Source organism: Marmota marmota, unplaced genomic scaffold (genome assembly GCF_001458135.2).
Source record: "Marmota marmota marmota unplaced genomic scaffold, marMar, whole genome shotgun sequence".
In the NCBI taxonomy this organism is placed as follows: domain Eukaryota; kingdom Metazoa; phylum Chordata; class Mammalia; order Rodentia; family Sciuridae; genus Marmota; species Marmota marmota.
Window position 1 is genome coordinate 27,968,901 of NW_025999982.1, and position 18,440 is coordinate 27,987,340.

Sequence of the window (18,440 nt, forward strand, 5' to 3'; positions counted from 1 at the left end):
CAGCCAGACTGTAGCTTAGACATAACTGTGAGCATTTCTATGAGTTCACAGTTCATGTAAAATATTGTATTCAAGATACAGATATAATTCTTTCTTTGGTTCCTAGTAATTGTACTCTTAGCTTTCCCCTTTGGCATAGGAAAGGATAATAGCTCCAGATTATTTATGAGAACAGGATGATTAAACATTTGCTACTGGTTTCTGTTAGTCCTTCCCATAATCGTTAGTCTTTTAAAAAAATTCAGCCTTCCTATGCTGCTATATTTGAGAGAACTATCTGGCAGAATCATAGCTGATTTACTTTGTGTATTAGGAAAATTGTTTTACATATTTGTTTCATTTTTTGTAATAGTCATTACAACTATAACTCACAAACTTCATTTTATTTTTAACCTATCATTCAAAGTACTGATAGCACTAACCAAGACACACTTCTTTGTTTTTTTTGGAAATCACTAAATTTGTGTTCCTCTGGTCTGATGTCTGTACAACCTCAGTTGCTCCTGTTCCTTTTCTATAAGATTCTCCTGTGTACCAGCTACACCCAGCAATGCCATTTTTGATGTTGTGGTTTTTTCCGCACTCTTACTGCTCATAATAATAAAATTGTATGTGAAGCATCCATAGATCCCCTGATCTTTCAGCCATTTAAGTGGTAAGAGAATTACTGGTTTGCACTCACAAGTGGAAATTAACTCTTTTCTGACAGTGATGCTTTTTGTTACTAGGGCCAATATTGTCTCAAACTGGTGTTACTGTATCTTGCTGAAGGAGTTAATCTAGGGTAAAATGCATAAGCAGATATTCTGTATGATGCTGCTAGAGTTTATATTGACCAGCAATTCTTAAGGGTGGAATCTACAGCAGCACTGGCATTTCTTGAGAGTTTGGTAGAAGTGCACCTTTACAATCCCTACTCCAGACTTTCTAATTTAGAAAATTTAGGAATAAGAACAAAGATTTGTGTTCTGAACAGTCATTCAGGAAGTTCTAATTCAGTTAAAAGTTTAATCACTGATCTATAAAAGCATAGCTTCTAAACTAGCAATATACAGATATATTCTTAATGTAAAATCATTTAAGTCAATAGTTTTGATTTTTTTTGCTGATGTTTTTCACTGATTTTGTTCATCTACTATGAAAAAAGAAAATATATTTTAAGACTAATTTTGTTATCATTTCATTTTCATGCTTTTTAAATTTATATTAATTCCTTTGCTTCACCCAAGTCAGTGTAACAAGAGTTAACAGAGTTTGTCATTGATAAATTGGGGGAAAGAAGGTTAGGAGTTGAAAATTCTGCATTTGTGTACAAAATTTTTATCACATTCTTATTGATTTCTGAGTCTTTACTTTTCATTTATAATTCAAAATAGAATGTTGCTTCTGCCTTGTTGGACCAATTTTGTTCTTACTTTTCTGTTACTTTCCATATTGTGCTTCTTCTCTTAATCAAGAGAAGAAGGAAGGGACAGAGTTTTAAATTGAGTTGGCATGGCCATATATACTTCAAATTCTTTTTTTATTATTATTAGTTGCTTGTTACAACACAATGATCTTGACATATCATACATTTGAGTCAAATGGGGTATAATTTCTCATTTTTCCAAGTGCAGAATCACATTGGTTATACAGCCACGTATATACATACAGCAATACTAGTGTCTATTTTAATAGTATGGACAATTTCAGAATACAGAGAGTAACTCATGTGATCCTTATGAGTAAGTTTTCAAACCTAACCTACTTACTTGAGGTATTTTTTTCTTTCAGTTTTGTAAAATCAAATTTGAATTTCTATAACACCCATATTAACTAAAACTCATTAGCAAAAGATTTCAGATCAAATTACATTATTTAAAAATTAAATCCATTAATTAACAGAACAATAAACTGAGAGATGACAACCATGCTTCTTGTTATCTAATTTATCTCTTGATTATTTATTTTAAAACAAAACTGCATTCTAAGCTGCCAGGATAATGTTAATAAGGGTTTAAAATAAACGCTTTATTGTAAAATAATAAAACCAATAATTATAGATGAATGTATATTTACCTATATTAGCATAGTGGTGGCTATATTTTTTAAAGCTGATCATTTTCCTAAGTAGATTCACAAATACGCCAGCACTATTAGGCAAAGAACCAAAAATAGTAAATTAAAAGCCACTATTTTTGAAATAATACTAATTGCGTTTATTGGTATGTTGATAAAACACCAATATGTGCACAAATTTGTTCAATGGATTAGACCATCCAAGATCTAATGATGAAGTTTCTTTTCTTCACATTTTTTGAAAAGCCACTTTTCAACAACTTATTATTTTTTTTAGAAATTTTGAATTTCTGCTGCTTTAAAATTCATGAATGTACTATGCAATATATATCTATGATGCTTCTTTTGGTGTATTTAAGGCTACATTATACCCCAGCTTTTAATTTTCTAATTTTATAAATACTCTAAAATTGTGAGGCTATTTACTGTTCTTTAATAAAGTCCAACAGAACTTTCTTTAAGCAGCAAGATAAAACTTAAGCAAGTGTGAACAGTACAAATTGTATTTTTAATGGTGTGAGAAAATACCTATAAAGCTGTTTAAAGTGAACTAAAATTATTTGCCAGGATATCATTTACAAATGTGTAATTTTTGGCAAAAAAGTAAGTGCTACCACCTAAAAGTCTGACTAGACCCTAACTAACAACAATTAGCTGAGGTTTGTGAATTGGAGGAAGAGATGGTTACCCTTTCAAATTTTAACACTATATGTGTAAAAAGAAAATAATATGGTAGGGATTCACATTTCTTCTGCAAATATTTTCATTTATCTTAAAACTTCCATTATAAAATATAATATTTATATTATAACTTCTTGCCCAAATCATTTTTGAGAATTCCATAAAAACTTATTTAAAATTAACACCAAAATTAGTAGACAATATGCAAATATTTTTATTCTAACATTAAATGAGTACAAGATATTAATCAAAAGTAAAATCAGAAACTTCTGTTATTTTGTCCAAATGACTTAATATTCTTAAATATTGTATTAAAACAAGCAGAAAAGGAGTTATACCTGTGTTGGTAGTCTTCTTCACATTTAATACATGCAACATTACCCTTCCAGGAAAATGAATTATGTGATGTTTCATTTATCTTGCATAACTTTCCTGAATGTATTAATGAAGAGATGCACACAACATCCTAGGAATTAAATTAAAGATTAAAAATATTTTTACAAAGGTTTTGGATATTTGAAAGATAATGAATGGTTTCTTGCCTGGAAAGAGAAGGAAATTGTTAAAAAATGTGGAAGCTGTTTTGTGTGCAGTAACATGGGATGTTCTGTTTTCTAACATGTCACATATATCCCCAATCACAAACTTTTTCTCCTAGGTGAAACCAACAATCTGCTGTTGGAGACTATGCACTTCTGCATTGAACACAAGGCTGTGACTATTGAAAAGTGGTGTTATGTGACTAAGCAAGGCCAGACATAAAGGTCCTGCAGTTCCATGTATTTGGGAATGTTCATTGAAATCCAATCATCATGCTGTAAGGAACCCCAGGTCACATGAAGAAGTCTTCCTCAGGATTAAGGCTGTTAGCCCCAGCTAAAGACCCAGCTGATAGCTAATATAAGCCACCAAACAGGTGAAAAAGCAATCTTTCGAGATAAACTGCAGTCCCAGATACTTTTTGACTGTAACTTCATGAGAAACTAGGACCAAGAAAGAACCTCTTAGCTGAGACATTTTAATTCACAGAACTATAGAGATAATAATGATATAATTGTCTTAAGCCATTTAAATTTGATGTGATTATACTTAGAAAATAGAAGATCGTAATGTTATAAATCTATACATTTGTTGTTAGGTAAAGACAAAAGTAAAACTAAATTTGATGAACTTATCTGTTATTGCCCCTGTAGTCTATAGGCACTATTCATAACTTTTTGTCCTCCTCTTGTCCTCTTTTCTTTCCCTCTTTTTTCTCCTTTATCATCGTTTTCAAACTTATAATAGTATTTAAGTAATTCTAAGATAAAATGCCTATGAACTTGAATTAGATGATTGTGTTTCTTCTTTGTGGAATCCAATTAAATAATACTCATAAAAAAAAAAAAACTAGCTGGGAGCAATGGCACATGCCTGTAATCTCAGCAGCTTGGGAGGCTGAGGCAGGAGGACTGTGAGTTCAAAGCCAGCCTCAGCAAAAGTGAGGGACTAAGCAACTCAGTGAGACCCTGTCTCTAAATAAAATACAAAATACAGCTAGGGATGTGGTGGTTGAGTGTTCCCGAGTTTAATCCCTGGTACCACTTCCCCTAAAGAAAAACACCTAAATATGAAACATACAGAGTTTGCCTAAGGTTATTGCATGGTGATGGTGGAAATGATAAAGTGTCTTCAAAATTATTTATAATAAAACATGTTCTTTCAAACATAATAATGAATAACACAAAAACAAGTAAGAGTTAAAGTACTTTTATGAATTAATAGTTAAGCAAACATCCTTTGAGGATCACTTCTTAAGATACTCATAACTAGTAAAGTTAGAGTGTGTTTAATTGTTCTTATTCTCAAATTTAGAATAAAATTTTTCAAGTGATCCTACTAATAAATTTTCATAGTTTACTACACTATTTTTCATTCATATAACAAATTTTTATGTGTCGAAAACTTTTTTACAAGCTTAGTAGCTTAAAGAAATAAAATTTATTATCCTATAGTTTCAGAGGTCATAAATCTGAACAGAATGTCACTGTGCCAAAATCAAGATGCCAGGTTTGTTCCTTCTGGAACTTACAGGAGATAATATTTTCCTGACTTTCCTGGTTTCTAGAAGCTGACCTCAGTTTTCATTTATGATCCCTTCTTTCGACTCCAAAACCAGAATTGCAGCATCTTCAAACCTCTCCCTGACTGTAATACTTTTTCTCCCTCTTCCTCTTTAAAGGACTGGTAATTACATCAGTCCTGTTTAGATAATCTGTGATGTAATCAGCTGATCAGCAATCTTGATTCTATTTGCTACCTTAGTTTCCCCTTCTTATGTAACATAGAGTTGATACATATTGCTGAGATTAGGACATAGACATGTTTTGGGGAGGCGGAGTAGAGGACCTAATTTCCCCTTACAAGTATAATGGTCTTGATTGTTACAAGCATGTCTTAGTGTTCTTTCCACTAAAATCTCTTAATGTTGATGTTTCCTTTAACATAGGTTAATGACAACTGGTTAGCTGTTTTTCAAAAAATTATAGGTGAATTACAAAATGATACTATAGTAGGCCTTTATATTATATGTTTTGTATAATTAAACTAAAACTTCTCAGTAATGGCTTGACCAAAATATTGTTAATAGGATGGACATTGTTCCAAGAAGAAAGTTCCATTTAAACACTGTTGGTGATTAAGAGTTGTGAAATTCGAAAAATAAACTCCAAAAGATTTTTAAGAGTTAGTGGCAAATATGATGAGTAGTAAAACGGAGTGGTCTGTGAGAACGGTTAACAAACCATTTGTCTACTTAATTTAAATATTCAATTAATAAGGTGTGAAAATTTGATGTAATCAAAAGAGAAGAAAAAATTAAAAGAAATAACGAAAACTAGAAAGTATGTAAAATTACATTGTTTCTGAGGAAGAATACAGGTGGAAGAGCACAAAATGAGACTGAGCAGTGTTTTAAAATTGGGGTTTCTATATAAATGGGAAAAAGGAAAGTGAACAAGTAGATTTTCTGACTTTCCTATGTTTTAAAATTATAATTTAATGAAAATTTTATATGCAATTTTCATATGTAATTTGAGTAGTGAATTTCATTTAAACTGCTCTCTCATTCCCTACATTCAGACTTACATTTGGTTTATTGACACAGTCAGTGCCAATCTGATGTGCTGCTTCAGAACATTCATTGACATCAGTTTCGCAGTTTTGACTGAGAACTTCTTTTGGGCATTCACAGATGTAAGCAGAGCAGCATTTTTGCCAATTTTTTTCTTCCCAATGAGAATAAGGATTAGGAGGTTTCATGAGCTCCTCACAGAATGGACCTTGAAAAATCACATATAGAAACAGAGACATACACAGAGAGGGATTGGGAGCAGAAAGGGAAAAAGAAAAAGAGAAAATATGAAGAGAAAGTCATTATAGAAAAAGAAAGTGAAAGTCATTATAGAAAATAGTCTAAAATGCATGGATTCTTTTTTGGTACAGAATTGTATGTGTTTTTATTTTTGTAATTTTTAATGATTTTTTTAAATTTAATTAGTTATACATGACAGTAGAATGCATTCATGCACTATTATTTTAAAGAGAGAGAGAGAATTTTTTAATATTTATTTTTCAGTTTTTGGTGGACACAACATCTTTATTTTATTTTTATGTGGTGTTGAGGATCGAACCCAGTACCCCGCACATGCCAGGCGAGCCCGTTACTGCTTGAGCCACATCCCCAGCCCTCATGCACTATTTTAATATTTATTTTTTAGTTATAGGTGGACACAATGTCTTCATTTTATTTTATGTGATGCTGAGGATCAAACCCAGTGCCTCACACATGCTAGGTGAGCGCTATACCTCTGAGCCACAACCACATCCCCATTTATGTACTTTGATACAGCATACATAGATGTGATATAATTTCACATTTTTCTGAGGGTACATGTTGCAGAATCATATTGGTCATGTAGACACATATATATAGAGAGTAATAATGTCTGTTCCATTCTACTATATTTCCCATCCCCACATCCCCTCTCTTCCCCTCTGATCACTTCCCTCTACCTAATCTAAGGTAATGCTATTCTTTACTAGTGCCCCCTGCCTTATTGTGAAATAATATTTGCATTTTGTGGGATTGGCCTATTTTGCTTAGCATGATATTCTCCAGCTCCAACCATTTACTGGCAAATGCCATAATTTCACTCTTCTTTAAAGCTGAGTAATATTCCATTGAGTATATATACTACATTTTCTTTATCCATTCAGTGATTGAGGGGCATCTAGGTTGGTTCCATAGTCTAGCCATTATGAATTGTGATGTGGCTGTGTCACTATAGGCCTTGCGTCACTATAGACCTTGAAAAATCACATACAGAGATAGAGATATACACAGAGAGGGATTGGGAGCAGAGAGAGAAAAAGAGAATTTTAAGTCCTTTGGGTATAAACCAAGGAGTGGGACAGCTGGGTCAAATGGTTGTTCCATTCACAATTTTCTGAGGAATCTCCCTACTGCTTTCCATAGTGGTTGCCCCAATTTGCAGTCCCACCAGCAATGTATGAGTGTACCATTTTCACCACATCTTCACCAACATTTATTATTGCCTGTATTCTTGATGATTGCCATTCTGATAGGAGTGACAGGACATCTTAGAGTAGTTTTGATTTGCATTTACCTAATTGCTAGAGATGTTGAAACACTTTTTCGTATAATTGTTGATCAGTTGTTGTTTGACAGAATGCAGGGTATTTTTTTTTACGTATTTATTAAGAGTTGATTTGGGACATATGATATGGTCTATTTTAGAGAAGGAGCCATGTGCTGCTGAGAAGAAAGAATATTTGCTCATTGATGGATGAAATATTCTATATATGTCTGTTAAGTTTAAGTTATTGATTGTATTATTTAGTTATATAATTTTCTTCTCTAGTTTTTGTTTGGAAGATCTGTCCATTAGTGAGAGAGGTGTGTTAAAGTCACCCAGTATTATTGTTTTGTGGTCTATTTCACTTCTAAAACTGAGAAGTGTTTGTTTGATGTATATAGATGCTACTCTTTAGGGCATAAATATTTATAAGTGTTATGTCCTACTCATGTATACTTCCCTTAAGAAGTATAAAATGTCCTTCTTTGTCTCCTCTAATTAACTTTGGTTTGAAGTCTACTGTATCTGAAATGAGAATGGAAACCCTGCTTGTTTACGCAATCCATATGAGTAATAAGTTTTTTCCCATCCTTTCACCTTCAGCCTGTGGTTGTCTTTGTCCATGTGGTGAGTCTCTTGAAGACAGCATATTGTTGGTTCTTGCTTTTTTAATACAATCTGCCAGTATATGTCTTTTGATTCATGAGTTTAGGCTATTAACATGCAAGGTTATTATTGAGATATTATTTGTATTCCCTGTAATTTTGATTTATTTCTGCTTTTTGATTTGTCTTAGTTTCTCATTTAGTTGAAAGTCCCTTTAGTGTAGGTCCTCCCTTTGCTGGTTTTCATTTTTTTTTCCACTTCATCCTCCCGGAATATTTTTTTGAGAATGATCTGTAGTGTAGGCTTTCTAGTTGTGAATTCTTATAATCTTTGTTTATCATGGCTTGTGTTAATTTAATCTGCAAATCTGAAACTTAATTTTTCTTTATATAAAATTTTTGATTGGCATCCATTTTCTTTCAGAGCTTGAAATATATTATTCAAGGACCTCCTAGCTTTGAGGGTCTGGGTTGAGAAATCAGTCGAGATCTGAATTGGTTTCCCCCTATAGGTAATTTGATTTTTTTTTCTCACAGCCTTTAAGATTTTATCTTTATTCTGTGTTAGTCATTCTCATTATAATGTGTCTTGGTGTGGGTCTTCTGTAATTTTGTATATTTGGGGTCCTATAAGCCCCTTGTATTTGATTTTTCATTCCATTTTTTAGGTTTGGGAAATTTTCTGCTGTTATATCATTGAAAATATTGTGCATTCCTTTGGTTTATATCTCTGCTCCTTCATCTATTCCAATAACTCTTAAATTTGGTCTTTTCATGTTATCCTATAATTCTTGGATATTCTGTTCATGGTTTCTTAACATTGTCTCTGCAGGTTCAACTCTACTTTCAAGATTACATATTTTGTCTTCATTGTTTGAGGTTCTGTCTTCCAAATAATATAGTCTATTGGAGGTGTTTTCTATTGAATTTATAATTTGGTTTACTGATTCCTTCATTTTAAGGATCTCTCCATTTTTATTTTTCATGATCTCTAACTTTTATTGAAGTGGTCTGTATTTTTTCTTTGATTTCACTCCTTATACTATACTTTACTTCACATATCAATTTAACTATATACAATCTGAACTCTTTCTTGAACATTTCTTTTATTGTGTTATCAGTAGCTTCTGTAGTTGAAACATCTTGGTTTATTTGGAGTGCTTTATTCCCTTGTTCTTTCATGTTATTAGAGTGTTTTCCCACCTAAGTGTATAGATCTAAGGTAGAATGAATTCTACCTTGTAGAACTATAGTGTCTCTGAGGTTTCCAGTGCTTCACCTTTACTTATGAGATGAATATCAACAGCACTCAGTGTACACAATATATAGCCTTAAACCTAATAGCTTCCACTAAGGCGTCTAACTGCTTTCTCATATTAAACCAAAATAATGGGTTCAATAACCATCTATAGTACAAACAGAATAGTTGTTAAAATAATTTACAGTTTCAAATGGTAGATGAGAGAACAGCAGTAGTGTAGTATGGAATATTTGCAAGGGACTAAGAGAGAAGCTAGAGTAAAAATTCACAGGAAGAATAGAAGAGAAACCTACAGAGATTAACTGTTGGTTGGAAAAAAGTTGGAAAGAAAATAGACAAGAGAGGAAGAATATGAACAAAAAGAAAAAAAAAATTGAAGACATAAGAATACAAAAAAATGCAAAACACCATTCATATATCATTGTTCTCCACACATTGATGCATAAAAGACATCCTGTCTTTTTGGAAATATGATATTTGAAAATATGATAGAGATTAGTGAATTGAAAAATAAAATAAATCTTTCAGGAAAGTCAAACTGTCTCTGTCATGTTCAACAGTTTGTCAGCCCTTTCTCTGACATCTCTCGGGATCACCAAACCTAGATTTGTCCTCTCAAACCCAGTCTCTTATCTCACCAATTTAGGCTTCAGACACCTCAGGCTCAGTGACACTGTAATTCCAAGATCTCAATGCTGCTCCTACTTGCAGAGAGACCACCAGGATACACTCATGCAAATGACCAAACCGAGATGCAGCAGCAAGACAAGGGCCACCAGCTCCCCCAAACCTGCAGGCACCCCCACACTGAATCTGCAAGTCTCAGCTAGAGTCCCCAGACACAGGCTCTTATGGTGGTAAACCTGCTGGCACCCAGGAATCAGTTTCTGGCTGGTGTCCCAAAATGGGTGTAGCCACATGCAACCAAACCTGAAGTCTTCCCTGAAAGAAGTCCTCTAGGCCATGGTAGCAGGGGTAGCAGCTGTGGTTGTTGGCAGCAGACAGTGTATCAGTAGTAGCCGTGGCAGCTGTGGGGCAGTGTCACCAAGTGATCTTCAGGGGTCAGCAGCAGTGTTGGCTTCAGTTGCATCCAGGGCAGTGGTGTCTCCTGTGGCAGTAGTACCCAGAAACAAGACATCCAAGTGATCTCAGGCTGGCAGCAGTGGAATCAGAGGCGGCACCAATGGTGATAGAGGTACAGGCAGCATTTGATTGACAGATGACTTCAGCAGCAACCATAGAGGCAGTCTTGGAATTCAGAATTCATGTCAGAGGTAACTCAGGCTGTGCCCAGAGAAGAGACCTCCAGGTGATCTCAGGCTGGCACAAGCAGAATCAGAGGCTGCAGCAATTGTGAATGGATTCCTTAAACAGGCTTATTGTAGTATTACTTCCATATCAAGGGATTTTCATACTGAAAATTATAACCCAATAACTTTGGCAAATATATAGATTATTTTATGTTTTTTTAAATTATTTTGCTAATTTAATAAAATGTATATATCTAATGATAAATGCATATTACTAGAAGCCAATTTTAGCACATTTCCATTGGTGAGAGAGCGCTTTAATTATTATTGAATACATGTTTTGAATAGGTTCTTTGTATATTCCAGATGCTAGTTATTTATGATATATGTCACCTGAAAATACTGTCTCCCTGGTTTACCTATTCATTTTCAACTTGGTGACTTTTGGATAACAAAAATTTTGATTTGATTAAGTCTAATGTATCAATTGTATTCTTTATTTAAGACCAATTGGTACTATTTTCTTTTACATGATTTAGTGTAATATCTGATAACTCTTTGCTTAATTTATAGTCAGAAAAATATTGTCATGGTTTTTTAGATGTCTTATAATTTTAGCTGTTATACTTAGGTCTCTGATCCATTTAAATAAGTATGAGATAGTAATTTGTTATTATATTTTCTAAAATACAAATATTCAATGGTTCCAGACAAGTTTTTAAGTTTACCCCTTTCTTCTTTTATTTAAAATTGACAGGCCTTAATCATAGAGCTGATTTCTGCTCTGTAAAGTTTGTCACGTTGATCTCTGTACCTTTCTATATGGAATTTCACAGTGCTCAGATAAATATAGATATAAAGTCTTGAAATGGAGCAATCAACTCACTTTTTCTCTTTTTTCCCCATAATCGTTTTGACTGGTGCATAGATTCTTTGTAGTTCCAAATAATTTTAACATAAATTTCATTGTGTATATTCATGATATACAACATGATTTCATATATATATCTTTGTATACACATATAGATATAGAAATTAATATAGAGAGATAGAAAAATGACTACTATAGTGAAATCAATTAACACAAGCACAATCTCACATATTTACCTATTTTTCCCTCTGTGGCAGAAAAAACTACAATCTATCCATTTATCAAAAACTCTAAACATAAAATATTATTTTTAAGTGAGGCCCTCATCTTGTAGGACTTTAGATATTTAACATATAAACATTTAGTATACAGTTATCTGTAATCGTGTAAAACTGGAGCAAATAAAATGTCTTGTAAGTGAATAGTTAAACTATGGTACATTGATACCATAGAATACCATACATCAGTTACACACACACACACACACACACACACAAACTTAGACATCTATTGAAGACATAGTATTAAGAGAAAAAAGTTGATTTCAACAAATTGAGATATTGCATAATATATTCACATAACTAAACTATAATAAAGGATAAAATTAAGAGTTGTCATTGGCTAGGGATGTTAGTGGAAGTTAGGATAGGTAAAAATGTAAATGGGTAGCATGAGAGAGAATTTTTTTTCTTTTGATATGAGATATTGAACCCCAAGGCACCTGACCACTGAGCCACATTCCCAACCCATTTTAGTCTTTGTTTTGAGACAGGGTCTGGCTAAGTTGCTTAGGACCTCACTAAATTGCTGAGGCTGGCTTTGAACTTGCAATCCTCCTTGCTCAGCCTACTGAGCTACAGGGATTACAGATGATTTTAATAATGAAATGATTCTCTGTTTTGATAGTGGTGGTAATTTCCTGAATCTTTGCTATAAAATGATATTAAAGTATCCTCACACACTGTACAAATGTCAATTTCATAGTTCAGATGTTTTATTATAGTTATATAAGATGTTGTTTCAAAACAAAATGCTAAAAAAAGGCATTTCATTATTTATTATTTTACCCTAAGGATTACTTTGGAAATTGCTACAACAAATATCTCCAAAGAGTAAACAAACATTTCATGAACTTTGTAAAAGAAGACAAATCAATATTTGTAAGAGTGTACATATGTGTGTGTTTGTGTGTGTCTTAATACTTTACATATAATATTGGACAACATAATGTTGTAGAGTAGAAATAGTAACTAATACTAAAAATTACGTCTTCTAACTTTTTTATAGGACTAATCTAGTGGGTATTGTGTGTGGTGAAAAGAGCTTGGAGTTTATATAGTATTAGATGGTGTGCACAAATTTGTTTTATTAATTTGCCATTAAATAGCCAGTCATTGCTAGCTGAGCTACTTAAGCTGTGGCTAACTTTTTAGTTAAAAGAAAATTAAAATATAAAAGTGAATAATAATTTTTTTAAATAAATCCTAGGTTTGTTTTAAGAAATTTATCAAAGAAATATTGTTGCAGTTACTTTGAAAATGGCAAGCATTAAATACTTATAGTGTAGTATCTTTTAAAAAATTTACCATGATTGTAATATTTGTGTTACTTAATACAATTAATATAATTAACAGTTATTCTCTGTTTAGTTAATAAGAAACTTGTTAATATATCAACACATTGATAAATATACATTTAATCCCTTTTTGTGTGACCAAAATAAATATTTATACACTAATTTCTTAAAATTAAAAGTTGAGTCACTTTAACATACTAATTCCAGTGGTGGTATCACTTAAAATTTTATATCATCTTTGTGATTTTATACTTCAGAATTTAACATACCATTCAAAGTCCAAATGAATTAACATTATTATCTAAGTGATATCTTTTGGCTTGCATGGAGTTGCTCAGTTACTTAATCCTTCATAGCTAAATATTTCATGGTGTTCCTATTCACAGGATAATGAATTAGTTTGATATAATCAAATTAGATTTTTAAAAATTATATACTAGCTGTTCTTGGGTAGTGCCATAAATTGGCTGGCAAGGTTTATAAAATTGAATTATAAATGCTTTTCTTTAATTCCTAGAAAAAACTATGCCACCTTAGCAGGGAGTCAGATATTTCCACATTCAGCTCTCTCTGAAATATATGAATTGTCCAAAGTCTTATTCAGACTAAGAGGCTTAATAGAGTGAAATTTGCTCTTGGAACCTAGCTATTCACAGATACACAAGGCTTATCAGCCACTACAGTAGCTGCTCTTATTGTCACTATGGTGTACCTCAGGACAATTTGTGGAACATCATCAAACATGCTTTTCAACTCTGCAATTAGATACCTGTTGATCCAGGTCCTATAAAAACTGCAGTGAGAACCCCAGTCTTAGGCTTCAATTTTTTTATTAATTCTTTTCAGATGATCTTAGGCTGAGAACTAATTGGGAAAAAATAACATTCCTAGGTTGTAAAACTTAAAGAGGCAACTACTCACCCACTGTTTCAAGTGCCAGCCCCCAACTTTCCCAGGTCTATTGATAGACAATATATCAACACACAGGCATGGCTAGAAAACGAGTTTCAATACATCTAAAGAAATTAAAACCTTATCATACATGCTCTTCAATTCTCTTAGGGTTAAATTAAACAGAAACAGTAGAAAGCTTTGAAGAATCCAGACATATTTACAAATTAAAAAACAACAAAAAATTCTAAACCTGAGCATCAAAGAAAAAAAAAATGTGTATTTGAATTTTTACTTTTTTTTTGCTATTACAGATTGCTATGGATCAAATGTTTGTGCTGTCTTCATTCTTAGGTTGACAACTCATTTTCAATGGGATGGTATTTGGGTTAGTGTTGAGAGTAATTAGATCATGAGAGTGGAGCAGTCTTGTATAGGATTAATGCCCCTACAAGAAGAGATCAGGATGCTCCCCTTCTCTGGTCTACCCTGTGAGGACAGAATAAATGGATATCCATCTGCCTACCATATAGGGACTCAGCAGACAACATATATTTATCAGCACCTTGATTTTGGATTTTGAAGCTTCCAGAACGATGAGAAACAAATGTTACTTAAACAGCTCAATTTGCATTAATTTGTTATAGCAATCCAAAGTGCCTAAGAAACTAATAATGCTACCATAAATATAAGATTTCAGTGTGGAAGTAGAATTTTATTCCCCTGGAAAACATTTCTGAAAGTAAGATTACTGAGTCATGTGGTAAATATTTGTTTAGTTTTTAAAAAATTGTCAAATTGTTTTGCAGAGTGTTTGTACCATTATACATTTCCTGTAGCAATGTATGATATATCCATTTATTCCTTAGGCTCACCAGCATTTGGTGTTGTCATTATTTTTTTTTTCATTTTAGCTCTTTTAATAGATGAGTAGTAACACATCCTGACAAAGTACATCTTTTCATGTGCTTATTTGTAATTCTAATAGCCTCATTAGTAAATTGTCTCTTTATGTCTTTTGCCTATTTTCTCACTGGATTTTTTTAACTAATTAATTTTTATAATTCTTCATAAAGATAGGTGTTTTATCACATAGGTGGTTTGGAAGTTTGTGATTTGCCTTTTCATATTTTTAATGTTTAAGTTAAATTTATTTTATTTTGATTACTTCAGATTTTATGTATGTATTCTTTGGACCATTGTGCTCTTGGTTTCATGTTTAAGAGCTTTTCTCTAAAGACTAGGTCCCAATGCTAATGTTTTATGAAAAAGACATTTATAAAAACAAACTTATTCACTGTTTTAGATAACGTCCTGTTATATCACAACAAACAAAAATTTAAAAAGCTATGTTACATGGGCAATTAATATTATAAAGAATAACAAATTTTGTGTGACTGTGTTGCTATTGTTGTTATTTTATGTACATGTGGTTTAGGAGTTTGAGACTCCAGATCAAATTGTGATTTCTGAAACTCAAATTCAATTGTGCTTATAAAGTTTCATGTGTGCTATTATTTCAGAAAAAAAATGGCAATATTCAAGACATATACTCTATGTTACTTGATAATATTGCCCTAATGGAAGTTTGGGGAAAAGCAGATTTTGAAGAAAAGAGAATTGCTCATAGGAGAATGGACATTGGAACTGTCATCCATCACAGAAGATTAGTACTGCTACAAAGAAGTGAAGATTCAAAGAGAAGAAAAGAAGCTCTTCTCTGAGACTCAGAACCTTAAGGCCTGGACTCCGATGTACGAGATATATTTGGACACATTTGTTGAGGGGAAATAAATGGTTCCCTGAAACTAGTGTGACCTCAGGGCAAGATGATCATTTGTGATGAGTTAGTCTGTTGTCCAGGAAGTGGACTATATAGTCAGCTCTTCTAGAGTCCAACTTTATGTTTCCTTATTTAACTCCTTTTCATTAACCTCTGGGTAATACCACAATACAGACATGATGGTGTGGACATGTTTTTTTTGTGAGTGTAAAATAAAAATAGAATTACTACAAAATTGATGCAAAGTATCAAGGGGCAATAGGATAGATCCATGATGACCAGAGGTGCTACACCAAACAGTGAAGCAGCAGTCTGCACTGGTATCTACATATATAGTGACGACCTGATTGGTTTTTAAAACATGTGTCAGAAAGAGTGAAGCACACTGATTATTCCATACATCCTCTGAACTTTTCAGTCACTCTTTATATCATTATTCTCACCAATGAAATGTTAGAAATGTTAGGTGTCCAGGTCAAAGTTCTTAAGTATTGACAAACATCCCTTCAAGTCTCTTTTTTCATGTGATGACTCTCTGGAAGCCTCATGTTCTAGTTTGTACATTTAAAATATTCTAGCACTGGATACCTGAGTCATGTCTTTGAAAGAATCTATCTCAAAGAGATAGCAGTGTTTTTTTTTTTTTTTTCTGAGCAAGAAACACATTGAGTTTTGAGGTGCATTTTTTAATTCAACATGACTGCTACAAAACATTTTACCAAAATTGAGGTTCTGTCATGCACAAAATTTGTGGCATTTTTTAAATTAATGGGACAAGAGGGGTCAGTGAGGAAATACAATGATAGGAATAAAGGTAAACTGGACTATTCATGGTTATGGATTGCTGTGCCCTAGAATATATGGTTTCTATTTTTATTTCTTCATTTTAGTGTTTGTATGGGTCACTATGAGAAAATAAACCACTTCATATCAAAATATGGGACATTAAAAATGTTCAATATAAAAATAATTACTAGAGGGTAAAAACAAATGTAGGTGATACATCTTTCCATTTTAGTCTTATTAAAATAGTATGAAATATGTTCCCTGCAAGCCAATGATGAATTTGAATAGAGTACTACATTATGTTTTGTTATGTTTTCTATGGACAGACACACAAAGCAACTATAAATCATGCAGTATTTCAGGGAAGCAAAATACAATGTCTCTTAAAACCATAGCCTATTTAGTAAGAAGGATTAAGTACCCTGAAAATAACAAGTAGCTCAAGAAATACAGAGCAAAATTAAACAATTTGAACAGAATCAATAGTTCAAATTCTTCACAGCATTTTAAAATATTACATAATTATTAATTTTATTTCAATGAAAATAAAAATATAAAAACTTAGAATTTATAAGCAGTGAAAAAGATTAAGAAATTCCAATTTTGAAGAAAACAAATGAGTTTTACCCTGACATGTTATCTCTTTTGCAAGTTTGGAGCAGAAATAAAACTTCTTTGTGATTAATATAAGTGGGAATCTAATGGTCAATCAATTTTCAATTCACCATATATATTATGCTTTTATCTTTACTATGATAGAAATTAAAATGAAAAAAATATGTATTTTATTTACTTTACATTAAATATTATTCTTCCTCTGCAGTGGAAGTATGCTATTTTACTCAATTGAATATGCTTCCTGTAAAGAAATACTAGCCTAATAATGAAGTAGAAAAATAACAATTACCTAATCATATTAATGCTTTCCTATCAGTCAATTAATATATGCATAGTTCCTATTGTCCTATCAATTTCTTTTTTAAAAGTATACTTATACATATGTGTATATATATGTGTGCATATATATGTATATATGTATACATATGTGTGTATATATGTATACATATGTGTGTATATATTTACACACATGTATACACACACACACACACTAGTTGTAGATGGACACATATCTTTATTTTATTTACTTATTTTTATGTGGTGCTGAGGATTGAAACCAGTGCCTCATGCATGTGAGGCAAGTGCTCTACCCCTGAGGTACAACAAGTTCTGTCTTTTCAATTTCTGTATCCATACTTAACAACCCATTATTGTAGTAATTAAGAAAATTAGAGTTCAGAAAACAGTGGTCCAATTCCCTGGAACTAATGTTATAATCTTTCTGACAATTAAAATAATTTTATTGATAAATTATTGATTTAAAATGCCTATACCCACCTAATGAATTAAAGAAGGGGTTTTATCACAACTAATTCCAGGTAAATTGGAGAAATAGCATGAAAGAACTTTTTTCATAAGGAAAACCTCAGGAATAGAGACCAGGTTACACTGACATCAGTGGGTCATTTGCCCCACCTCTTTACAACCTTTGGAAAGGAATCATGGTTTATTGGGTATCACTGAATTTCTTAAACCCAACATAGTGAGAGAAGGGGTTTTTTTTTTGTTTTGTTTTGAAAGAATTAAATAATTTCTTTACTAGCACAGATTTGTGCAATTAGGAAGGTGCTGCTTTAATTACTGGTGTTTTTGTTCATTTCTTTCTTTTGAAAGCTACATGATTTTGATTTTTTTTGTTTGTGCATGTGTTGATTTTTCTGATTTATATTTTCAATAATTCCATTATTTTATTTTAATCATTCTGATTCTTAGTATTACTGAAATTTATTTATCTTGACTTAATTCTTGAATACAACTTCAGCAATGCAGAAAATTAAATTATCATAATTTGGATTTAGAGCTCTGAAAGTATTAAATGGAAGATGTAATTTTATTTACTGCTTTATGCAGTTACTAAAGAAATTTGATACAAATGTGACATTTTATAAATCATCTGCTGTCTCTTTTTTTTTTTTTTTTTTTT

At 32.2% G+C, this 18,440-nt stretch overlaps 1 protein-coding gene across 1 annotated transcript in view; it reads right to left on the reverse strand.

Annotated features, from left to right (window-relative positions):
* The window catches only part of Eys (eyes shut homolog), a 1,560,564-nt gene that overhangs the window by 1,467,947 nt on the left and 74,177 nt on the right, over positions 1–18,440 (reverse strand). Inside the window, 2 exon segments of the mRNA XM_015487393.2 lie at positions 3,078–3,205; positions 5,866–6,059. Of these exon segments, the coding sequence (XP_015342879.1) occupies positions 3,078–3,205; positions 5,866–6,059 (322 nt within the window).